General features: G+C 32.7%; 2 protein-coding genes across 6 annotated transcripts in view; one reads left to right on the top strand and one right to left on the bottom strand.

Annotated features, from left to right (window-relative positions):
• Positions 1-12,392, bottom strand: part of LOC126777023 (uncharacterized) — a 67,314-nt gene extending 54,922 nt beyond the window's left edge. For all 5 annotated transcript variants that reach the window (XR_007670004.1, XR_007670005.1, XM_050499846.1 and 2 more), the window contains exon 1: positions 12,151-12,392. Coding sequence is in view for 3 of the 5 variants with exons in the window: in XM_050499846.1 (XP_050355803.1) it covers positions 12,151-12,218 (68 nt within the window). In the remaining 2 variants the exon portion in view is untranslated. The remainder of the gene's footprint in view (positions 1-12,150) is intronic.
• Positions 12,393-13,023: 631 nt separating this feature from the next.
• LOC126777100 (zinc finger protein SNAI2-like) lies at positions 13,024-17,671 on the top strand. Its single transcript, XM_050499993.1, has 4 exons — positions 13,024-13,061; positions 13,494-14,093; positions 14,944-15,115; positions 17,536-17,671. Exons 2-4 carry the CDS (start codon positions 13,517-13,519, stop codon positions 17,669-17,671), a joined length of 885 nt encoding a protein of 294 aa, XP_050355950.1. The 5' UTR covers positions 13,024-13,061; positions 13,494-13,516.
• Positions 17,672-19,670: the final 1,999 nt, after the last annotated feature.

The following is a 19,670-nucleotide window of genomic DNA, read 5'->3' as shown; positions in this document are numbered from 1 at the left end:
AATAATAATTAAATATAAACATCTGGAATGTCTAACGTTAAATCGTCTAACACAACGATCAATATTTTCTATCTTCTAGCAATAGATGGCGCTGAACGTATAAGCCTAAATTGATTATAAAGAAACATAAAAAGAAAATAGCCTATTTGACTAGCTACGCAGACAAGTTATGCAAGAATAAAAAAAACATATTCTATTATATTACATATTCAAGAATCTAGAGAATGTTAATTGGAGCCGTAATATTAGCACAAAATAAAAAACGCTAAAATAAACACATAAATTTATTCGAAAAGAAAAAAATATTTAACAAAATCAATTTCGATCAATAATTAATATTTATAGTTACTTACAGAAAGTATATATTCTTGTATTTATGATAACGCTAAGGTTTAAATAGAATTAGATTAGGCTATTCAGTAGGAAAAAACTCGAAACTCCCGCAGAAATCGGTCATAAAATTTCAAAAGGTGAAGCAACATTGACCGTAATAACTATAACATTTCAAGAATACACACTCAAAATAGTATATCACCATAAGACGCTCATCAATATTTCACGAGTGACGTATGTAATGAAGTGATTTCTAACAGTACTGTTCTTGTTTTTATTATCCTTAGAATAATATATTACTTAGGTTGTATGCATTGTAAACAGTTTTCCGCTCCTCGTCTAACCAGTTTTCTTTGTTTGGTTTAATCTCGAAGTATTGTTAAGATAATCAGGCTGTTTAATACTTACTATATATAAGACACCGTACTCTCCACCGTTTATGACGCATTTGTTACAAATGTAGATTTAAGTGATTGCAATCTAATGATAATTGAATTATGATTGGAATGGCTGTTTTGGCATTCATGTTTGGTCAATTAATATTTAGATAATAATAATAATGAAGACTAGAAATAGAACTATAGCTTATGTATTTCAATCGAAGAAGCAGTAAAGTTACATACTCCGTGCGATTTTCTAATAATAATATAATGTCCTCCGGACCGATTTCGACCATGGCGGCCAATTTCAAAAGAGATTAGCCAACTACGCAGGAGATATTATAGTGCACAAGAGTGTGCGCAAACACAGGTGCATTCTCTATTCCCTAACTCTCATAATCCGATTCGACGGCAACTCGACACGACCGAAAAGAGTTCAGGCGCAGGACCAACGGTTTTATGTGTTTTCCGAGCCACGTGAGTGTACACACTTCCAACTTCCAGATTCCGGGCTGCTACTAAGAATTTTCTGACAGAAAAACCCAATAACTTTTTATGGGCCTACCTGGGAATTGAACCCAGGACCTCCGGCTTACATCAAGCCACTAGACCAACGAGGCAGATTTTCTAATAGTTGTGCTATTTATGCTTTAAAATAGTTCTTGATTAATATATATTTATTTTTAATAAGACTATATTTCACCTTACTAATATCCACTTGAAGTTTACTTTAAAAAAATCTGTTAATAACTTTGATGATGTACAACCGCCATTTTTTCATAAATCCATAATGAACACATAAATTATTCAAGATCTCGACCATACATAATACGTCAATTAAATGTCAAATTTGTTTATTTTTCTTTACTTGACGGGAATTTGACGGAAAATTGTTTTTTGTGAATAAATATCTTTTTAAAGGCACAATTGATTCCTAACAATTAAACTGTAAAGTCTATAGTAAATATCTTAGAGAAGACTTGGATCTGTTTTTCATTATATTAAAATGTATTTTACGGTCACGACTTTATAAACGTAAATAATATATTTAGGTCCATGCAAATTATGCTTAAAATAATAAAATATGAAGGTGAGTTTATTGCCAGATTTTTTTCGATAGATACCTATGCATATACTAACTTTATTATTATATTTATATATATTTAGTTATATTTCCTATTTTTTTGTAGATGTATATAAAGGGATCTAAATGATGTATGGATATATTAAACGGTATTTACTATATAATATAACCCAAACGGAATATCTTAGTGAAGACCGTTACTAATAGTATATTTTTTGATATGAGTTCATCAATATTAACCTATTAACCTTCAATTCGTTATAACATTATACTCGTATAGAACATATAAAATATAATTCATTTTAGCGCCAAAAGTAACTGTCAACAGGTTCGTTGGCGGTCAGCGCACGTGCGAATTCAAAGAACATGTCACTTAAGCTGTCAATAGTACAATTGCATACAATTTATTTTTAAAGCTGATCTACTTTTAGTTAATGGTACTGAAAATACTAACGCATTGATTGTGTGCTTATTTTATACATCTATTTATTCTTTATTTGATTGTCTCATTAGATTGAGATATCGTTTATCGTCTTTGATATAAATTCAACTTTTTTATGGTATTACGTGTCAAAGAAAAAAAAAATAATCCCAATTTTATTATCTATTTTTTATTACTTATTAAGACTTATAGTTTGATAAAAACAATAGGTGTTGAAGTTGCTTTGTTATGACTATTATAGCTTTTAATCAAAGTTAGTTAATTTTGTATCGTCGTGCAATCTAAACATTAATTTCCCTACAGAGTGTAATATGAATTGTATATGCAAATTAAGCCTCAGAGATACCTTAGTATATAAAGATAGACTTTGGTACAACATCTAGTGACGGTTTTGCATTTTCTATCCTTAGTAGGTACTTAAATTGTTTCAATTATATAATCACTACATGTTATAAAACAAAGGCCTCTCGCCGCGTCTGTCTATCTGAACGCGTTGGACTCAAAAACGATCGAATGAATTTTCGGTTTTCACCAATGCACAGAGTAATTCATGAGGAAGGTTTTGGTGTATAATTAATTAAGGCTTTCTATAAATTGGCTGAAATATGACAACGATTGTCAGATTTTGGAAAAAAAAACCAGGTTGACTGAGCTTTATTGATATGCGCCCCGTAAACCAATAGAAATATATTATATATTATGATAAACGTTTTTGTACACAAAATATAAGTGTAACCGAAACACATAATTTTAGAAAAGTTTTACGAATCCGGTCTCATTTTTATCAAGTATATTTGCAAATGTGACATAATTTTTTTTTTATTAATATTTATCAGATAATTTATCTTAGTATACCAACGGAATGAAGATCTTTCTTAAGCGGAAACACAAAAATACAAAACATTTATATTTGTCTGTAGAAAAGTGGGTGGTAACCTGGTGAGCTTACACAACAACAAGCGACCTAATCTCGACCAATAATTCTCTACGCACAATTCTCATACGTTTGCAATTACAACCATAAACTTAAAACATCTGAAGCTGTGAATATAAATATCAGAAATAGATCATAATAACTCGCTCCTCGCCTTCAGTTATTTTAGTAATTATTTCTATTATCGATATACATAGTATGGCTATGATACAACTATTTATTTCAAGGCATGTGTTATTTCATATGTGGCCTTAAACTCCTTTGAACTTTTCTTTTTGAACATCGAATAGTAAACGAAATATTTTGACGACTGTTATTATTCTTGAACGCTTCGTTGACCTAGTGGTTTGCTAGTAAGGATGCGGATTCCGAGGTTCTGGGTTCAAATTTTAGATCGAGCCAAAGATTAGTATGACAAGAAATTATCATTAGATTTCTTAGGAAGTTTTAAGTGGTTTTCTTGCCTCAAAATACACGTAAAGCTGAAAACCGTATGCTTTTTTTTTATTCTCTCTAATATTATCGTACTGCTGTCCCATATGAGACTGAGGGACTTAAGAGTGCGTCTATCTTTGCGCGCGTACATTGAGTGGAACACCTCCCACGTAGCTAGTCCCCGTTGGGAGAATGACTGAGGCAAATATCGGCCAAGAGGACATCGTTAATTTTTTTATGATTATCTATACGAAAATATCATGCGTATAAATATGTGTAGCGATTTAGAAATTGTTTTTGAAAGCACAGTTTTCATGATGATGGTATGATACTCGGGCAAAATTGCGTTACTGCTTAACAGAACAGCACCAGATACTATAGTTTTCGTCATGATGTCGCAAGGAACGAACTCACCATGTAACATTATATATACGAGTAAATATTCAGCACTATTTATTTATATATTTTATACTAATAAAACGTTTATAATAATAATATCTAAAAAATGCTCAATATGATTAACAAAAAGAGTCAAACGAAACTCTTATAATTAATATTTTTAATGACAAATTGAATCATTTTCGTAAAAAAATATCTATTTTTTTTCTCAATAATCAATAATAATTTATAAATTTTCGATTTTAACTTCTTTTTCTTAATAAATCTACCTCTTACTTTTGTTCGCTTTTAACCGTATTCAAAAATTTGAAATGTTCTCATATTTATATTTTATTCATTTTATACGAATTGTGTGATAATTTTAAAATAATTTAATTCTTAATATCTTCATCTGTTTGTTATAAATATTTTAATTTTTAATTTTTTTTTTTTGTTAACTCGTAATGTTGATATATTTTGCACACGTGTAATTTAGGAGACATTTGATTTGTATAACCTTATGTTTAAAGACTCTGGTGGTAGGGCTTGGTGCAAGATCGTCTGGGTAGGTACCACCCACTTCAGATATTCTACCGCAAAATAGCAGTACTTGGTATTGTTGTGTTCCGGTTTGCAGGATGAGTGAGCTAGTGTAACTACGGGCACAAGGGACATAAAATCTTAGGTCTCAAGGTTGGTGGCGCATTGGCTATGTAAGTTGGTTGACATTTCTTTCAAAGCCAATATCTAAGGGCGTTTGTGAACACTTACCATCAGATGGCCCATATGCTCGTCCGCCTTATTAATAAAAAATGACTCAATTGTGTTTATAAGTCTTGTTGGTCTTGATATCATAATAAATAAATGAACTAAAATTAGTTTAAAGTTTTAATGGTGTTTTTCTTAATCAAAACTAACGGGAGTTAAAATTTTCTATGTGTTTATGGCAGGGTGAAGCGTTGCATTGTTTGGTACAGATATCGACAAAGCATAGAAATATTAGAGGATTTTTTTCTCCTTGTAACATGAAAATAATGAAGTTGAAAAACGAATGAAAGTTGGATAATCTATTTCATATGTTTCCCCTAGGGACTCCCTAAGGGGACATGGAGCATCGTAACGCCTTTCTCAATGATAGCTACGTCATTGTTCATTGTGTTATTTTGTTCTTTTAAAACAAAAATCCTGATACCAATTTCTACTTAGAACAAGTCCCTGCACAGAGCTATAATTGTTTTAAGAGGTATTTGACGTACTGAGCAACTTTCATAGTAACGTTGGTAATAGTTATTAAAGACCATAACAAACCATTTACGATTGTGTTTACTTATGTTATTATTTTGGATTATAATGGAATGACATCATTTAAGACTTCACGCAGTTTTGGACCGGCTGTTTCATGTAACTTCCGCGTTCATTTATTTCGTGTGAAATTATTTCTCGTGCTATTGTACGGTTTTCCTATGTATTTTTGCCGTTCAATATACACATTTTTGTACTCACTCTTATTGCAACCGTGCGAAGCTGCGACGGGTAGCTATTATATATATACATGTATACAAATAAAAGTTAGAATATACTCGTATATAATTAAGTAAGTAAAACATATGCATATCGTGATTTTTTTCAAAAAACGACATTCGCAGAATTAGATTTTATCGTCTAAATAGTTTCTGAAATAGTTTTCTTTTATTATCATTTGTTATTTTTCAAATATTAATGCGTCATATATATAAGTTTTGGTACCTTAATCCATTTTTACATGCAATTGAAATGATCAAATATTATTTAATTATAAAACAGATGTGCAGTGCAGTGCACATGTACAGTTTACAATTATCTTGAAGATTACTTATGTATCACTTACGTCTTAGTGATTGCCAAATAGATATAACGAGTAACAATAAGCTTTCACGTGATTAATTGTTGTCTATAATTCATCTGGACTCCCAAAGACATGAGTCATTTGAGAAAAAAAAACTGGTTGTAATTTTCCATTCAATTGAATCTTGTAACATGATTTAAATATTCTTATACGAGACTACTCGAATAAATAACAATTAGATTTTGTAAACGTGGCAGAATTTGGTAAGTGACATTTCGTGACAGGAAATCGGGTGGGATGAATTTCTGGCACATCTACCAAATCACACTAGAACAGCATGAATAAGTCCCAAGTCTTTTCCGAAGGGAAAAAAATAGAAAAGGAGAGACCTATTTTATAAACGGATACTGTTAACTGCTTTAGTTTTTTTTAAAGTTACCTTTTTGTTATATTTGATATTCCACCCATGCTCATACAGAGCGGCGATGATTGATAGTGACAGTGTAGTGTCACAACACTTAGTATAATTAGGACAATCGCTTTAAAGGGCAAGTCTTATGATCCTTATGAATAGAACTAAATTGAACCACTTGACAAACTAACTTATTCACAAAGAGAGCTATTACTTTATATACAAAACGTGTATTTGTGATTTTTTATGTAATATTTTGTTGGTACTTTTGGGGATATGATGATGCTTCATCGTTATAGTTCGACTCGGTAGGTGGCGCTGTTGCCGACATGCAATTTTTATATACATTATATTTTAAAGAACCATAAAAAGGTATAATCCTAATTTTCAGCCCCCAAATACCACTCAATATTTTATTTGTTCATGATTTATTAATGTTTAATTGGTAGATTATATAGATAGACAGGATTCTCGTACAAAATAAATTTTATATTTATAGAGGTTAACTATTTGAATGTAATTTTTAAATGAAGCAATTTTCACTTTCCAATTGATAATCAAAATTACGTAAAAAAACACCCAAAGATTTCCATTATTTCGTATAAATATCTAGCACTCAAAAAATTACACGAAATAATAAATAAATTAATATCGGCCTATAAAGCGATTCTGTAATAATTAACTTTATTACAGAATCGCTTTATGTGGAACCCGTGAAATGTTGACAACCGGTTTATGGCGATATACGATGCGATATGAATTATTTTGTTGCGTGTATTCTTGAAATGTTATAATTGTTATGGTCGCATATCACATTGAAATTTCACGAACGTTTTCGGCGGTGAGCTTCGAGTTTGTTCTCACAGACTGGCCGTACTGTTCAGAATTTGTACGATTTTTTTTTTCTTTTGAGTAATTGTGATATTAATTTAACTTCAGTGCGGAGCTAACATTGCCCTTATCTGCTGTATCATTATAAGATTTGTATCTGCTGTATTTTTATAGATTGTATTTGATGCTTTTGTACCGACCCTTTAATCCACTGAATTAAATATGTTCTTGTTAACATGAATCAATTGGTTTTATATACCTTATGTATAATTTCTCACATTTATTAAACAACCACCGATCTGATTTGTTTTTTTTTTACAATTAATAGGCCAGCGTTTGAACGTTGACTTGAATAATGTTAAGCATCGACACGGTCTAAGATGTAGCACGCTTGCCTATAAGAAACCTGTTTACTCTGGATTTGAAGAAACCAACATTGTTTTATTGGTTTAGTCTATTGATTCTTATTGGTAATTATATATTTATGAATGTTGTATTATCTGTTTCTCGTTCCTCGGAAATCACGTGAAGGCTTTGGTTCTGGGTTTGAACTCTTTCCGGTCATGTCGGATAAGCTATCCCATCAAATTATGAGAGTTACGGAACAGAGAGTATTGTGGTCGATTAGGAACGATGTGTTCAATCATTATAATTAACACATACATAATTAAAAAAAAACTCAACATTATTTTATAAAAGGCTTTTTCTATTACTTTTAAATCGTAACTTTATATAACTTTTAAGTTTACAGAACCAAACCAAGCGTTTGCCAATTAAACTGTTGTACTGGCAGAGAATAATATTATGTATTTCTGTATATTATATTATATGTAGGCGTAGAGAACGATTTCTAAAAGAACATTTTAGTAATAGCTAGCGATATTCTAGAACCTTCCGTTGGTGACAACTTCAGAAAAATCAAGAATGTACTCCCGTGAATATAAATTCAAAAAACTTGATTTTTTACTAATTCTTATAAATGCGAAAGGGGGTTTGCTTGTTTGTTACGCTTTTGCGTATTTTACATTCACCTTATCAGGGATAGAAAAGGACATAAGGGCATAAGGTCACCTGGTAGAAACCCAACCAATATAGAAGCATTACACTTACTTGTTGATAGTGAAATTAAATTTAAAATTAAAATCTACCACCGTATTCGAAAGAGATAATGCGAATAAAAGTAAAAAGTTGAGTTTCTTTATCGACAAAACACTCAGTAGGAGCCCGGGGTGACTAGCACGGGTAGTGTTTTAACCCTCATGCCTCGTAAAGTACGTAAAGCCGTTTGTCCTGCGCCTGAACTCTTTCCAATCATGGGAATATGAGAGTGCAATTGCTTTTGCGCACGCTTGTACAATATAATATTTTCTACGCAGCTAGTCTTCGGTCGAGCCGACATCGTTCACACATCAATAGCAACCGTGAGTCAATTTGAATTTATTTTCTGTCAATTAATCTTTTGAAGTCTGTCTCCATCTTATTTAATAAAAACCAGACATCCCAGCATCCAATACAATTTATAAATAGATTCGTAAGTGTGTAGTTTATATGTCAACCATTTTAAATTCATCGCGCGACACTGCGTCTACTAACAATGCAAGTATGCGCGTTATTTTGTACGTGGGAAGCATTATATGCAAGTAATTGCAAAACTCTATTTAATTAAATACTTTTAATTACGTATTTAGTCGCTTAATTGTACAACAAGGGTGACATTCACACGACGACAATTATTTAAATATTTTTTCTTAGATAGTACATACGCACACTCCAAACATATACGTGCATTTATTACTCTTCACCTAGCACACTTTAATATCTCTAAAAGATACTGTATTTGATGGATTTCTTCTTAATATGGTCTTCTGTCTACCTTTTCGATAATCTTTTTTTAATAGAATAGGAAGGCGGACGAGCATATGGGCCACCTGATGGTAAGTGGTCACCAACGCCTATAGACATTGACATTGTAAGAAATGTTAACCATCGCTTACATCGCCAATACGCCACCAACCTTAGGAACTGAGATGTTATGTCCCTTGTGTAGTTACACTGGCTCACTCATCCTTCAAACCGTAACGCAACAATACTATTGCTGTTTAGGGGTAGAATATCTGATGAGTGGGTGGTACCTACCCAGACGAGCTTGCACAAAGCCCTACCACCAGTACCATAAATAGTGTCACTGAATATAAAAACACCGCTTATATTATAAATAGGTAAGTATGGGCCATCTAATGGTAAGTGGTCACTAACGCCCGTAGACATTGGCATTGTAAGAAATGTTAACCATCGCTTGCATCGCCAATGCGCCCCCAACCATGGGATCTAGGATGTTATGTCCCTTGTGCCTGTAATTACACTGGCTCACTCACCCTTCAAACCGGACCACAACAATAAAAGTACTGCTTTTTTGCGGTAGAATATCTGATAAGTCGGTGGTACCTACCCAGACGAGCTTGCACAAAGCCAGCCACCAGTAAATATATGTATGTATAATGCACCTATTCGATCAACTATGTGATAAAGACTCTTAAAAATTATACTCTTAATTGACGGTACGGCTTAACTTATAAAGCTTGTTTGGATTAGCTAAATGATGCTGTGTCTTATTCTTTCGAATGTCAAATCAACGATGATAGAAAGAGAGAAATCAGTGTTCAACTAAATACCGCTTCGCAAGTAAGGCCCGTAGTGATTAAATTCTATTTGAATATTAAGATAAGCATCTTAAACGTAGAACAATAGCGCCGGATTGCAAATAATAGTTAGTCTTTCCTTTAATGGTTAGTATGTTATCATAAAGCTGATGGAGTTAGTTGTACTAGGAGTCTAATGCGATTTATGATAACATAAAACAAGAAGTTGCGAATTTATTTGGTTTTTAGTGTTTTTTTAAATTTACAGTGTTATAACTGAAGATGTTCTCTTTCTAGGTACGCCTTCGTGTCCCTGCGCTTTTAATCTTGACGGCTTACTCGGTACGATCCACATTCCGAATTTGACCGAAGCTTTACATTTTAATTTAATAGTGTAACATAACGATTCGAAAAGTGCTTTTATGAGCTCGAATAAAGAATATTTTGAATAATTATCTTGTAAAAATATATATTAATATTTATTATCTAAAGTTAGTAGTTAGTAACAGCCTGTTAATGTCCCACTGCTAGGCTAAGGCCTCCTCTCCCTTTTGAAGAGAAGGTTTGGAGCTTATTCTACCACGCTGCTCCAATGCGGGTTGGTAGAATACACATGTGGCATAATTTCAATGAAATTAGACACATGCAGGTTTCCTCACGATGTTTTCCTTCACCGTCAAGCACGAGATGAATTATAAACACAAATTAAGCACATGATAATTCGGTGGTGCTTGCCCGGGTTTGAACCCACGATCATCGGTTAAGATGCACGCGTTCTAATCACTAGGCCATCTCTGCTTTTTTTACTTTTTTTACTAATATAAATTCAATGCATAAAACATATTCTTTCTCAATCTATTTATCGATAAAAAATCTACAAATATTTTAAATTATGGCCGACACGGGTAGATGTGAAACGTTGAAATGTTTAAATATATTAATATAAAGTAAAATAAAAAAAAAAACGGTTTTGTTAGTAAAATCAACATATTTTTCTTATTAATTATAGTTATATACTCACGACACACACGCAAGGAATCAAAGATGGGTGGCGGTCATGCCGTTTGCCGACACGGTATACGAGTCGTATGATAAACTCTATACCAATTATATTACGACTAAATTTAATATTTCGTTATAGTCAGCTAACAGGTAATAAAAACGGCATATTTGATTTTGTTGGATTATTTAAAAAGTTAAAACTTTAGTGTTATTTCTTACGAAGTTCGTAATTCTTGGCGAGTTGTTTGATACTTTTATCTATTAAGTTTAAAGTAATATTGTTACAAGCGTTTTACTTTTTCAGTTCATTTAAAATGTTAAGCGAAAGCGCTTTAATAATAATTGTTAGAAAAATTAAAACCGCTATATATAACTCAATATTGTACTTAATTTACAGCGCTGGTTTAGCTGGACTCATATAATAAAAATATTATTATTACAAGTGACTGTCTGTTCGTACTGTAAGACCGAATGTATTTCGTAATTATTAATTTAAAAAAAACATAGATTGAGAGAAGAGGTGTGACATTTAAGAATATTACTTTGAAAATACAATATTCTGTGCTTTTTACCTACACTTTGTGTTTAACAGAACACACTGGTGGTAGGGCTGTGTGCTACCCACACATTACTTACTCTACTACCTTAGAGTACTACTGAGTAAAAAAGTCAGTAGATGGTTTTATCCATCTCTCTTTAATAGCGAAAAGTTATTTATAGAAGATAATATTCTAAGCTCAATAAAACTTCAAACGTTTTCTTTTTTGCAAGGGCTCATAGTAAAATTATAATCGGCTCAAAGGCTCAATATTTACGTAAAATATGTTACGGCTCATATCACAGAATATGTTCTTAATGGTGGTCAGTGGCGTGCCCTAGACGAGATTTACGTCCATCAGTAGATGAATACTGTTTGATGAAATTGCTTGTGCTCAATACAATTAAGATAAAAATGTGATTTAAAAAATCAAGCACTTTTAAATCTTTAATTTAATAGGAATTAATTTGTCTATAAAACTCCCATCATCCTACAGGATTCCATGAAGTTTATTAATTCATATCACATTATTTATTATTATTAGAAGTATATTATAATTATTATTTGCATCCTTATATATATGTTATAATTATTCTTTGTTATCATAAATATTATTGATTTGAATGCATATAAAATTTCTCGTCCCTAAATGTAGATGCTATAAAAAAAATATATTGGACGTTACTATAATTTTATATTATTTTATATTTATATAAAAAATAGTTTAAGATTGTATATTATTATATATCATCCGAACAACCTGTAGGCCAGTGTTGTCAATGTATTGATTTATTTTGATCACATCTGCGCTTATCTCGCTACCGGACATTATTATAAAACAAATAATACAATGTTATCATTATGGCCGTCTTGTCGTCTATTGTGACCGACGACCTTCACATATAAGTGGTACTCACTCTTCGGAATGCTGGGAGACACTATCCTTGTCCTTATGAGCTTGGCCTGAGCTGCAGGAATTGCCCATGGCTTTGCCGGAGCGGCCACCACCTTTTCACAACCACATACGTCCAAAAACCGCACTAGACACAGTGTAATTTACGAAAATAATAGAACAAACATTCTATCATTGTTTAGCATCGCCCGGCTACGATCGTCGAGCGGTAAATTTTAATTCGAGTAATACGTCTAACCGCACCGAGTCCCCGAACGCGAATAAATCGATGCGAGTTTTCTCGTCTCCCCCTCCGCAGAGTTTCCGCGCGCGCGTCATTTTCACGCTTTTCACGTTCAATCGTTGAAAGCTTTAAGACCAATGAGTTTTTATATCTGCCAAATAATTTTAACATATCAGCATTTATTTAATAATTTGTTATTATTTTGTTATCGCTTAAAACAAAACTCGACACGTTTATTGTATTTTTTATGAATAGCTAAAAATAAAAATAACAACAATTTTAAATTCTTGTTTATAAATTTATACATTGGTAAAAAAGATATGCACATACCTGTGAGGTATCTATCACAATATTTATTTTTCTTTACAAATTACACAAGTTACCTACGCTATGGGTGTGGAAGGAGCTTTAAAATTAAACATCATAAATCATCTGTGGCAATCAAACTGGCAGCCGAGGGGACAGCCGCCATCGTTTAAATTCGGAATTCTTAAAAATAAAACGCTGTTTTTGCTTGTTTCCAGCTGTCGTATCTCAACAAGTGCCTTACAGTATTACATTTATATCATTAGATTATGTGTATTAAATAGTATATTTTAAGTATATAATACTTTTTCTAGTATATAATATAATGCCTAGATGTTATTTAAACTCTGTGCGTCCTCGTCAGGGATATTTTACACATGAAACAGGTGCTTTTATATGAAAACTTGCTTAATCATATATTTATAAACATTTTTTTGTTATTATTTTTTACATGTAAAATAATTATTTTATTTTATGACGCATAATTCATTTTACATTTATGTTTATTGTTATCTAGTTGTTTATTTTGTTGATAACTATTAAAATATAAAAGTAAAAAATATATACGATATATGTTTTTCCTATTACATTCATTACCCATGAAAAAACGTATTTTTGTATTTTTTTATGACGAGTTATAATTGAAATTGTATTCTTTATCACTTACTATACCAGTCCTTTTATAATTTCATCAAATTACATCGGTTGTTTAAAATTCTGAAATATAATGATATGTACTTATCAAGCTTGTCTAATCGTAACATAAATTTGATGTGGTCGTAAATATAAGTGCATTAACAATAAAAAAATATTTTCAGAAGAAATTAAGGCGACCCGTGTCATGAAAGTACAAAATAAAAAGCATAAAACTTTATTAAAAATTAACGAAACGATATATCACGACAAAGTACCGATTTCTACACGGTTTTACCTTCAATTGTTAAAAAAAAGCCAGTTCATACAACACTTCATAGACACTGAAAATTACGATTACGCCTCGGAAAACGAAAAACCGGTAAATAATCCTGAACCTAAAAAAGCAACGACAAAACGCGACGAGAAAATTTACAATTTAAGATCGAACGAAGCGAAGACCGAACGTAAGATTTTCACAGAAAAAAAAACAAGACGGTACAAACGCACGAAACAAACACCTTTGCCTCAAAGAAACGATTTAAAAAAAGATAAAAAGATACCCTTGGCGCCAATTATCGAAGAAATAAAGAATAGAGAGCTCAAAGTAAAACCGGTAAAGGGTTCGGAAATTGACAAAATAGCCGAGAAATTGAAAAGTTTAGTCGAAAACAATGCCGACGAGAAATTGAACAATGAACTATTGTTCTGTAAGGAATCATTCGATAAAGAGAACGTAGAACCTCAAGTTATTGAAGATGTCAAAGAAGATTTGGTGGACAAAGGTCAGTTCTGAAAACTTACTCGAATTCAAATTAAAAATTATTTATTTGCAAAGCTGTAGGTACATTTTTATGTTGCAACGGTTAAAATCCCGGCATAAGATTGTATGCAAATGTCACATATATATAGTATAAAAAATAACGTACAATATAAGACTACTTGAATCTAATTCATTAAAAATATATTATATAATAATTAAGATTTAGAAAATTTATATTTATAAATAATATTTTAAAATTATATACAATAAATTTATTTTTAAAAAAATTTAACTACTATTTGTATTTAATTACTATTAACCATATTCTAAATATTCTTTTAAATTATAGTAACATACGTTTCATTACATAAATGTCGTTTTGAATTGCCTTTAGAAATCTAAAATAAGAATATTATTATATATAATTTGTAATTAGCTCCGTGCGGTTTCACGCGTTAAACGTAACTGCTCATTCCCGTGGGTTGTAAATGTCTATCGCCTTTCTTAACGCAGTGGACTTTCCATGGCACAAATCCCTACCACGTCCTAGTTCATTTAAACGTATGAAACCTTCATAGAAAATTTTCCATTTAATATTATCGTCAATTCAAATTATGAATATTTTTAACAGTCTTCGAAATTTACTATCTCAGAATCTTTAACCGCAATGTTTTTACAAACGTCAGGAATGATTCTTTTTTTTTCGTTCTATCTAGCGTATAGTCTTTTTTATGTAACTAAATTTATGTATACATATAAATACTAGGAATACATTATTAGAATTAAAATCTTTAATTGAATTTACCCTCTTTATTTTATGGTTATATCGAGCAAAAAAATAAATCTGTCATTTTTTTCATCTTTACATCCAGAATGTGCGAAATTCCGCGAATGGGAGCCCCGTCCCCGATCAAGCCACGTGTGCTCGTACTGCGGTAAAGGATTCGACAGACCCTGGGTGCTGAAGGGGCATCTCCGTCTGCACACTGGGGAGCGACCCTTCCCATGTCCTCATCCGCACTGCGGCCGGACCTTCGCGGATCGGTGAGTATGTTATAATCCTCTGTAGGTCACAGTATGTTAAAGACGAAAAAAAGTAAAATAACAGCTGTATATCCCACTGCTAAGTTAAGGTCTTCTTTTCGTTTGAGGAGAAGATGAACGTGTTCCACCATGCTGCTCCAGAGCAGATTAGTGGATACTCACGATGTTTTCCTTCACCAAAGATTCGATCCGAATCCGATCGAAGAGTGGTCGGCGTCCACTGACAGTTGGATAAAAGCATGGAGGCCAATTTCAAAGACCAGCCACTACACTGTACAAGTATGTACACCAATACAGGTGCATTATGTATTTCCTCACCCTTATAATCCCAGGGGAGAGTGGTCCGACACTCTTTCAATAACCGCGGGACCAAAGGCTTAGCTAATTTCCAGGATAAACTTAACCATACTCGTTATTTCTTACATCGCCTATATCTATGGGCGGTGGTGACCACTTACCATTAGGTCCAATTCCGTCCGTCTACCTATAACATAAAAACACCATTTTCATTTAATTATTTACTGAATTTTAAATTCATGTTATTTTTTTAATAAATAGGGCTATATAATGTACAGTATTATATAAATAGAAGAGCTTGGAGTTAGTATTCGTTGATATTCATAAAGGTTATATAAATACAATTGTATATGATTATTATTGCTTGTAATGTTTTTGTTTGTTAAGAGTTCTTCGAGTAACCTACTCGAAGTTTCTTCCCGGTTCTCCTTTCCGAACCGGTGGTAGCTTTATATTAAAATTAAAACTATATTATATGTATATAATGTATAATGGCGATTCAAAAGTACTTGTGAGAGCCAACTTGAATAAAGTATATTATGATTTTGACTTTCCGAAGACCGGGAGTAACAGTGCTTCTTACTCTAAGTTATTATTGATGCAAGACGCGGTATTCGAACCCGGGACCTCGATATTTACAATTATAAGCTATCTATTAGACAAACAAACGTGGTAAAAAATAGAATATATGAAATATTACATTAAAAACTTTAACACAGTTATAAATAAAATTAAAAAAAATGTAATTATCTAAGTAAAAGTGAATTTACAATATATATATATTTTTTTAATTAAAAAAATAATAATAACAAACGACGATATTGCTGTTTATACGTTTATAAACGTAGTTTGTTATCTATAAGCATTTGTACCTAAACAACAATATTCGTACAAATGACGCTCGAGCGACGACCGCTTCAGAACAAATAATAATACATAAACAAAATCGATTATGTGATATATACATACAATATATACACACACAATTACACTTGGTCGTTGAATTGAGAGACCTTTGATTTAGATGAGAATAGCAGGGCTGTTGGCGACTAGGAGCCGTGGTTTGGTTGTAACAATCATTGGATATGCCATAATCGCCACGCTTGGCAGACGGGTTGGCGATCGCGGTAAGTTGGTCATAGATGTATATTCCCTCGGGTCGACTTCTACGCCCACGGGATGAAATGGGGTGGTGATATTCGTCGCCGTCACCACATGGCGATGTATATTTTGGCCTATAATTGGCTTTTGTCCAGCAGTGACGTCATCGGCTGAAAGATGAGAAACATAACATTTTGACGAGCCGGTTGGCGTGGTTGGTAGACACTTGCCTTTCACGCCGAAGGTTGTGGGTTCGATTGCCACCCAGGACAGACATTTGTGTGCATGAACATGTCTGTTTGTCCTGAGTCTGGGTGTTATTATCTATATAAGTATGTATTTACAAAAGAAAAGTAGTATATGTAGTATATCAGTTGCCTGGTTTCCATAGCACAAGCTCTGTACAAGCTTAATTTGAGATCAGATGGCCGTGTGTGAAAAATGTCCCAGGATATTATTATATTATTATTATACCGATTCGTATTCCGTTCCGGCAAACGGTGACGCTACCTTGCGTGCGTCGCGTATACACTATATACTTTATTGCTAGGTATTATTATAATAACAAGAAAATTACAATTATTTTATCAAAGATATTCTAAATTTTACTTCATGTTAGCTAATAGCTATATCCCCAGAAGAACAACGAATATTAAGTCCACGTTATTTTATCATGTATATAATATTGTATAGATTTAAAAAAAAAAGCCTTATTAAATAATAATTAGTTGCGTAGTTTTCCAAAAACCAAATATATTTAATTTAAAGTTATACATAACGAGACAGCAAACATTGCTTAGCGACTGTTTAGTTAAGCAATGTTTTTTTTTCTTTCTTTCATTATTGATTTCATTTTTGTAAGAAGAAGACAGAGCATTGTTTAAAAGAAAACCCTTTAAACAAAAGTAATATATAAGCTATATTATAGTAGTCTAACTACTACATTAGTCTGGTACTTAAAGAGATCAATACTGCGATCTCTTTCGCACGGTTGTAGTAATAAGTAGAGCGTGTGGGAGCAGGTCCAACCTGCGCGCCCACCAGCGCACGCGCGGCCACCACTCGTGGCAGTGGCGCTGCTCGCACTGCGGGAAGGCGTTCAGCCAGCACCGCTATCTGGAGCGACATCGAGCTGACGCGTGTCGCAAGTACAAGTAAGAGGATGTTGCAGACATTTTTATCCGTCAGAAATCGCTGGGAATGTGTCTAACTAGTTAATAGGTAGCAATTATCTATGGGAACATCTTAATGCCTTTGATTAGATACTGACATAAACCTTGCTCACATAAGATCATAGACAATTTTTAGTGCTTTTTATAGTTTTGATCTATTCCCAACAGATTCTTTATAATAAAAAAGCTCGAGAAGTATGTTAGCAGTATGTAAAATTTTTAAAACCTCATATATCGTCATAGCGTAATGGTTAAATTCAAATAAATTTTCTTTAAAACGAGTTATCAAGCTTATTGTAAATGTAGTCTGGGTAGGTAACACCTACTCATCACATCTTCTACCGCTAAACTGCTTAGTATTGTAGTGTTCCGCTTTAAAGGGTGAGTCAGCGGAACGCATGTGGGTTCAACTGTCAAGGGAGGTAACATCCATAAACTTAAAAGTAAGAAATGTTTAAAATTTGTTACCGCGCCAACTAAGGCGGTGATCACCACTTAAACCACCACCAAAGCGTTATGCCTATTCTAAGCGACCTTCAAGCGTTTGTATAAATGAATATAGTTTTTTTTTCTTTTCGAGGATGCACACGAGAAGTTCTCACGTATCATGCACGTTGAAAATATCAGAGGTTCCACAGCCTATGCCGTTGTATGGGTTCATTTGTCACAGCAAAACCATAGACAAGCCTGAGGCGACTGCAATGTACGAAGAAGGTCCGATAGACCTCTCTATGAAAAAGCAAAGAGAAGAATGTTTAACTGTTAAAGTTTGAGTGATTTTTTTTTTAATTTCTGCATGCTTATAAGAATAAAATGTTTATTTTAAATTTTTACAACTAATTACTTGTATTATTCATATACACTACTCCCTTTCCGTGAAACTGTTTATTTTTATGTCATAATTATAATTTAAATTTAAGATTTTCTATTGGATTATTCCGTATACGGATCAAATTAATTCTTATTAAAATAATTATCGTAATAAATTATAGGAGTGACAGTTTCATATTTCACTTCTCATCAGCCTACGACGTAAGCGAAACAAGACTGTCTGCGTTTGCGCATACACGCCGTAATGAAACTTGCGCAAGCTTGTATCTTGTATTAATGGGCGCTTTGACGAGAATCGATCAGGACACATCCTGAAAGACCTCATTTTATTAGTAACAGCCTGTGAATGTCCCACTGCTGGGCTAAGGCCTCCTCTCTCTTTTTGAGGAGAAAGTTTATTAACTAGAACTAATTTTACTACTAGAATTACAGGCAAAAGGGATATAACATCTTAGTTCCCAAGTTGGCGTTGGTGACCACTTACCATCTGGTGCTCGTCCACCTTCCTATTTTATATAAAAAAGTCGTCCTTATATTCATTTACCGTGATACAATTTTGATGATTTACAAAATAATTAAATAGCCATATATTTTACATATAATATGAACCTTTTTGGGAAGGTTAAGAGATTCTTCCACCACGCTGTTCCAATGAGAGTGAATTGTAGAATATTACATTCCAATTATAAATGTCGGTTCTCATCTTAAAGAAACGCTTGAGACGGTTGCTTGAGTACGGTCCGTAGTGGTGTCTGGAGTTTATTAATTGAATTACTATTTTATTTATAAGTAAAACTCAGATCACATTTTAATCTATGGATCAATACATATCTAGTACTAGGACCAACTAAAATAGCTGAATAATTAGTATCCTAAAGTGAAAGTGATTTTACAAAGACCTCGAATTGGTCTTTTTAAAAATAGAACACCAAATCAGAACAAACCACCAAATCAAACACATTGATGTAAATAAATAACTCAATTACTCCTTAAAATCTAAATAACACAATCGAACATGTAACAAATCACATGACGCGCCAATAATTAATTAAATTACTTTACCTTTTTGTCCATTACAAAATGGCGGTTTTTTTTCAACGCTGTTGTATGGATCAAGGATTCTCCTAGCTTTAAAGATTAAAATCTTAAAATCT

Source organism: Nymphalis io, chromosome 22 (genome assembly GCF_905147045.1).
Source record: "Nymphalis io chromosome 22, ilAglIoxx1.1, whole genome shotgun sequence".
Classification (NCBI taxonomy): domain Eukaryota; kingdom Metazoa; phylum Arthropoda; class Insecta; order Lepidoptera; family Nymphalidae; genus Nymphalis; species Nymphalis io.
Note: the sequence above shows the minus strand (reverse complement) of the source record. Positions and strands in the feature narration are given on the sequence as shown.

What these genes read in the sequence shown, in the direction of transcription:
- LOC126777100 (XM_050499993.1), top strand. Translation starts at nt 13,517, where the DNA reads ATGAAAGTACAAAATAAAAAGCATAAAACTTTATTAAAAATTAACGAA. An exon ending in AGAAGATTTGGTGGACAAAG is followed by an intron (nt 14,094 to 14,943) that starts GTCAGTTCTGAA and finishes CTTTACATCCAG; the next exon opens with AATGTGCGAAATTCCGCGAA. An exon ending in GGCCGGACCTTCGCGGATCG is followed by an intron (nt 15,116 to 17,535) that starts GTGAGTATGTTA and finishes GTGTGGGAGCAG; the next exon opens with GTCCAACCTGCGCGCCCACC.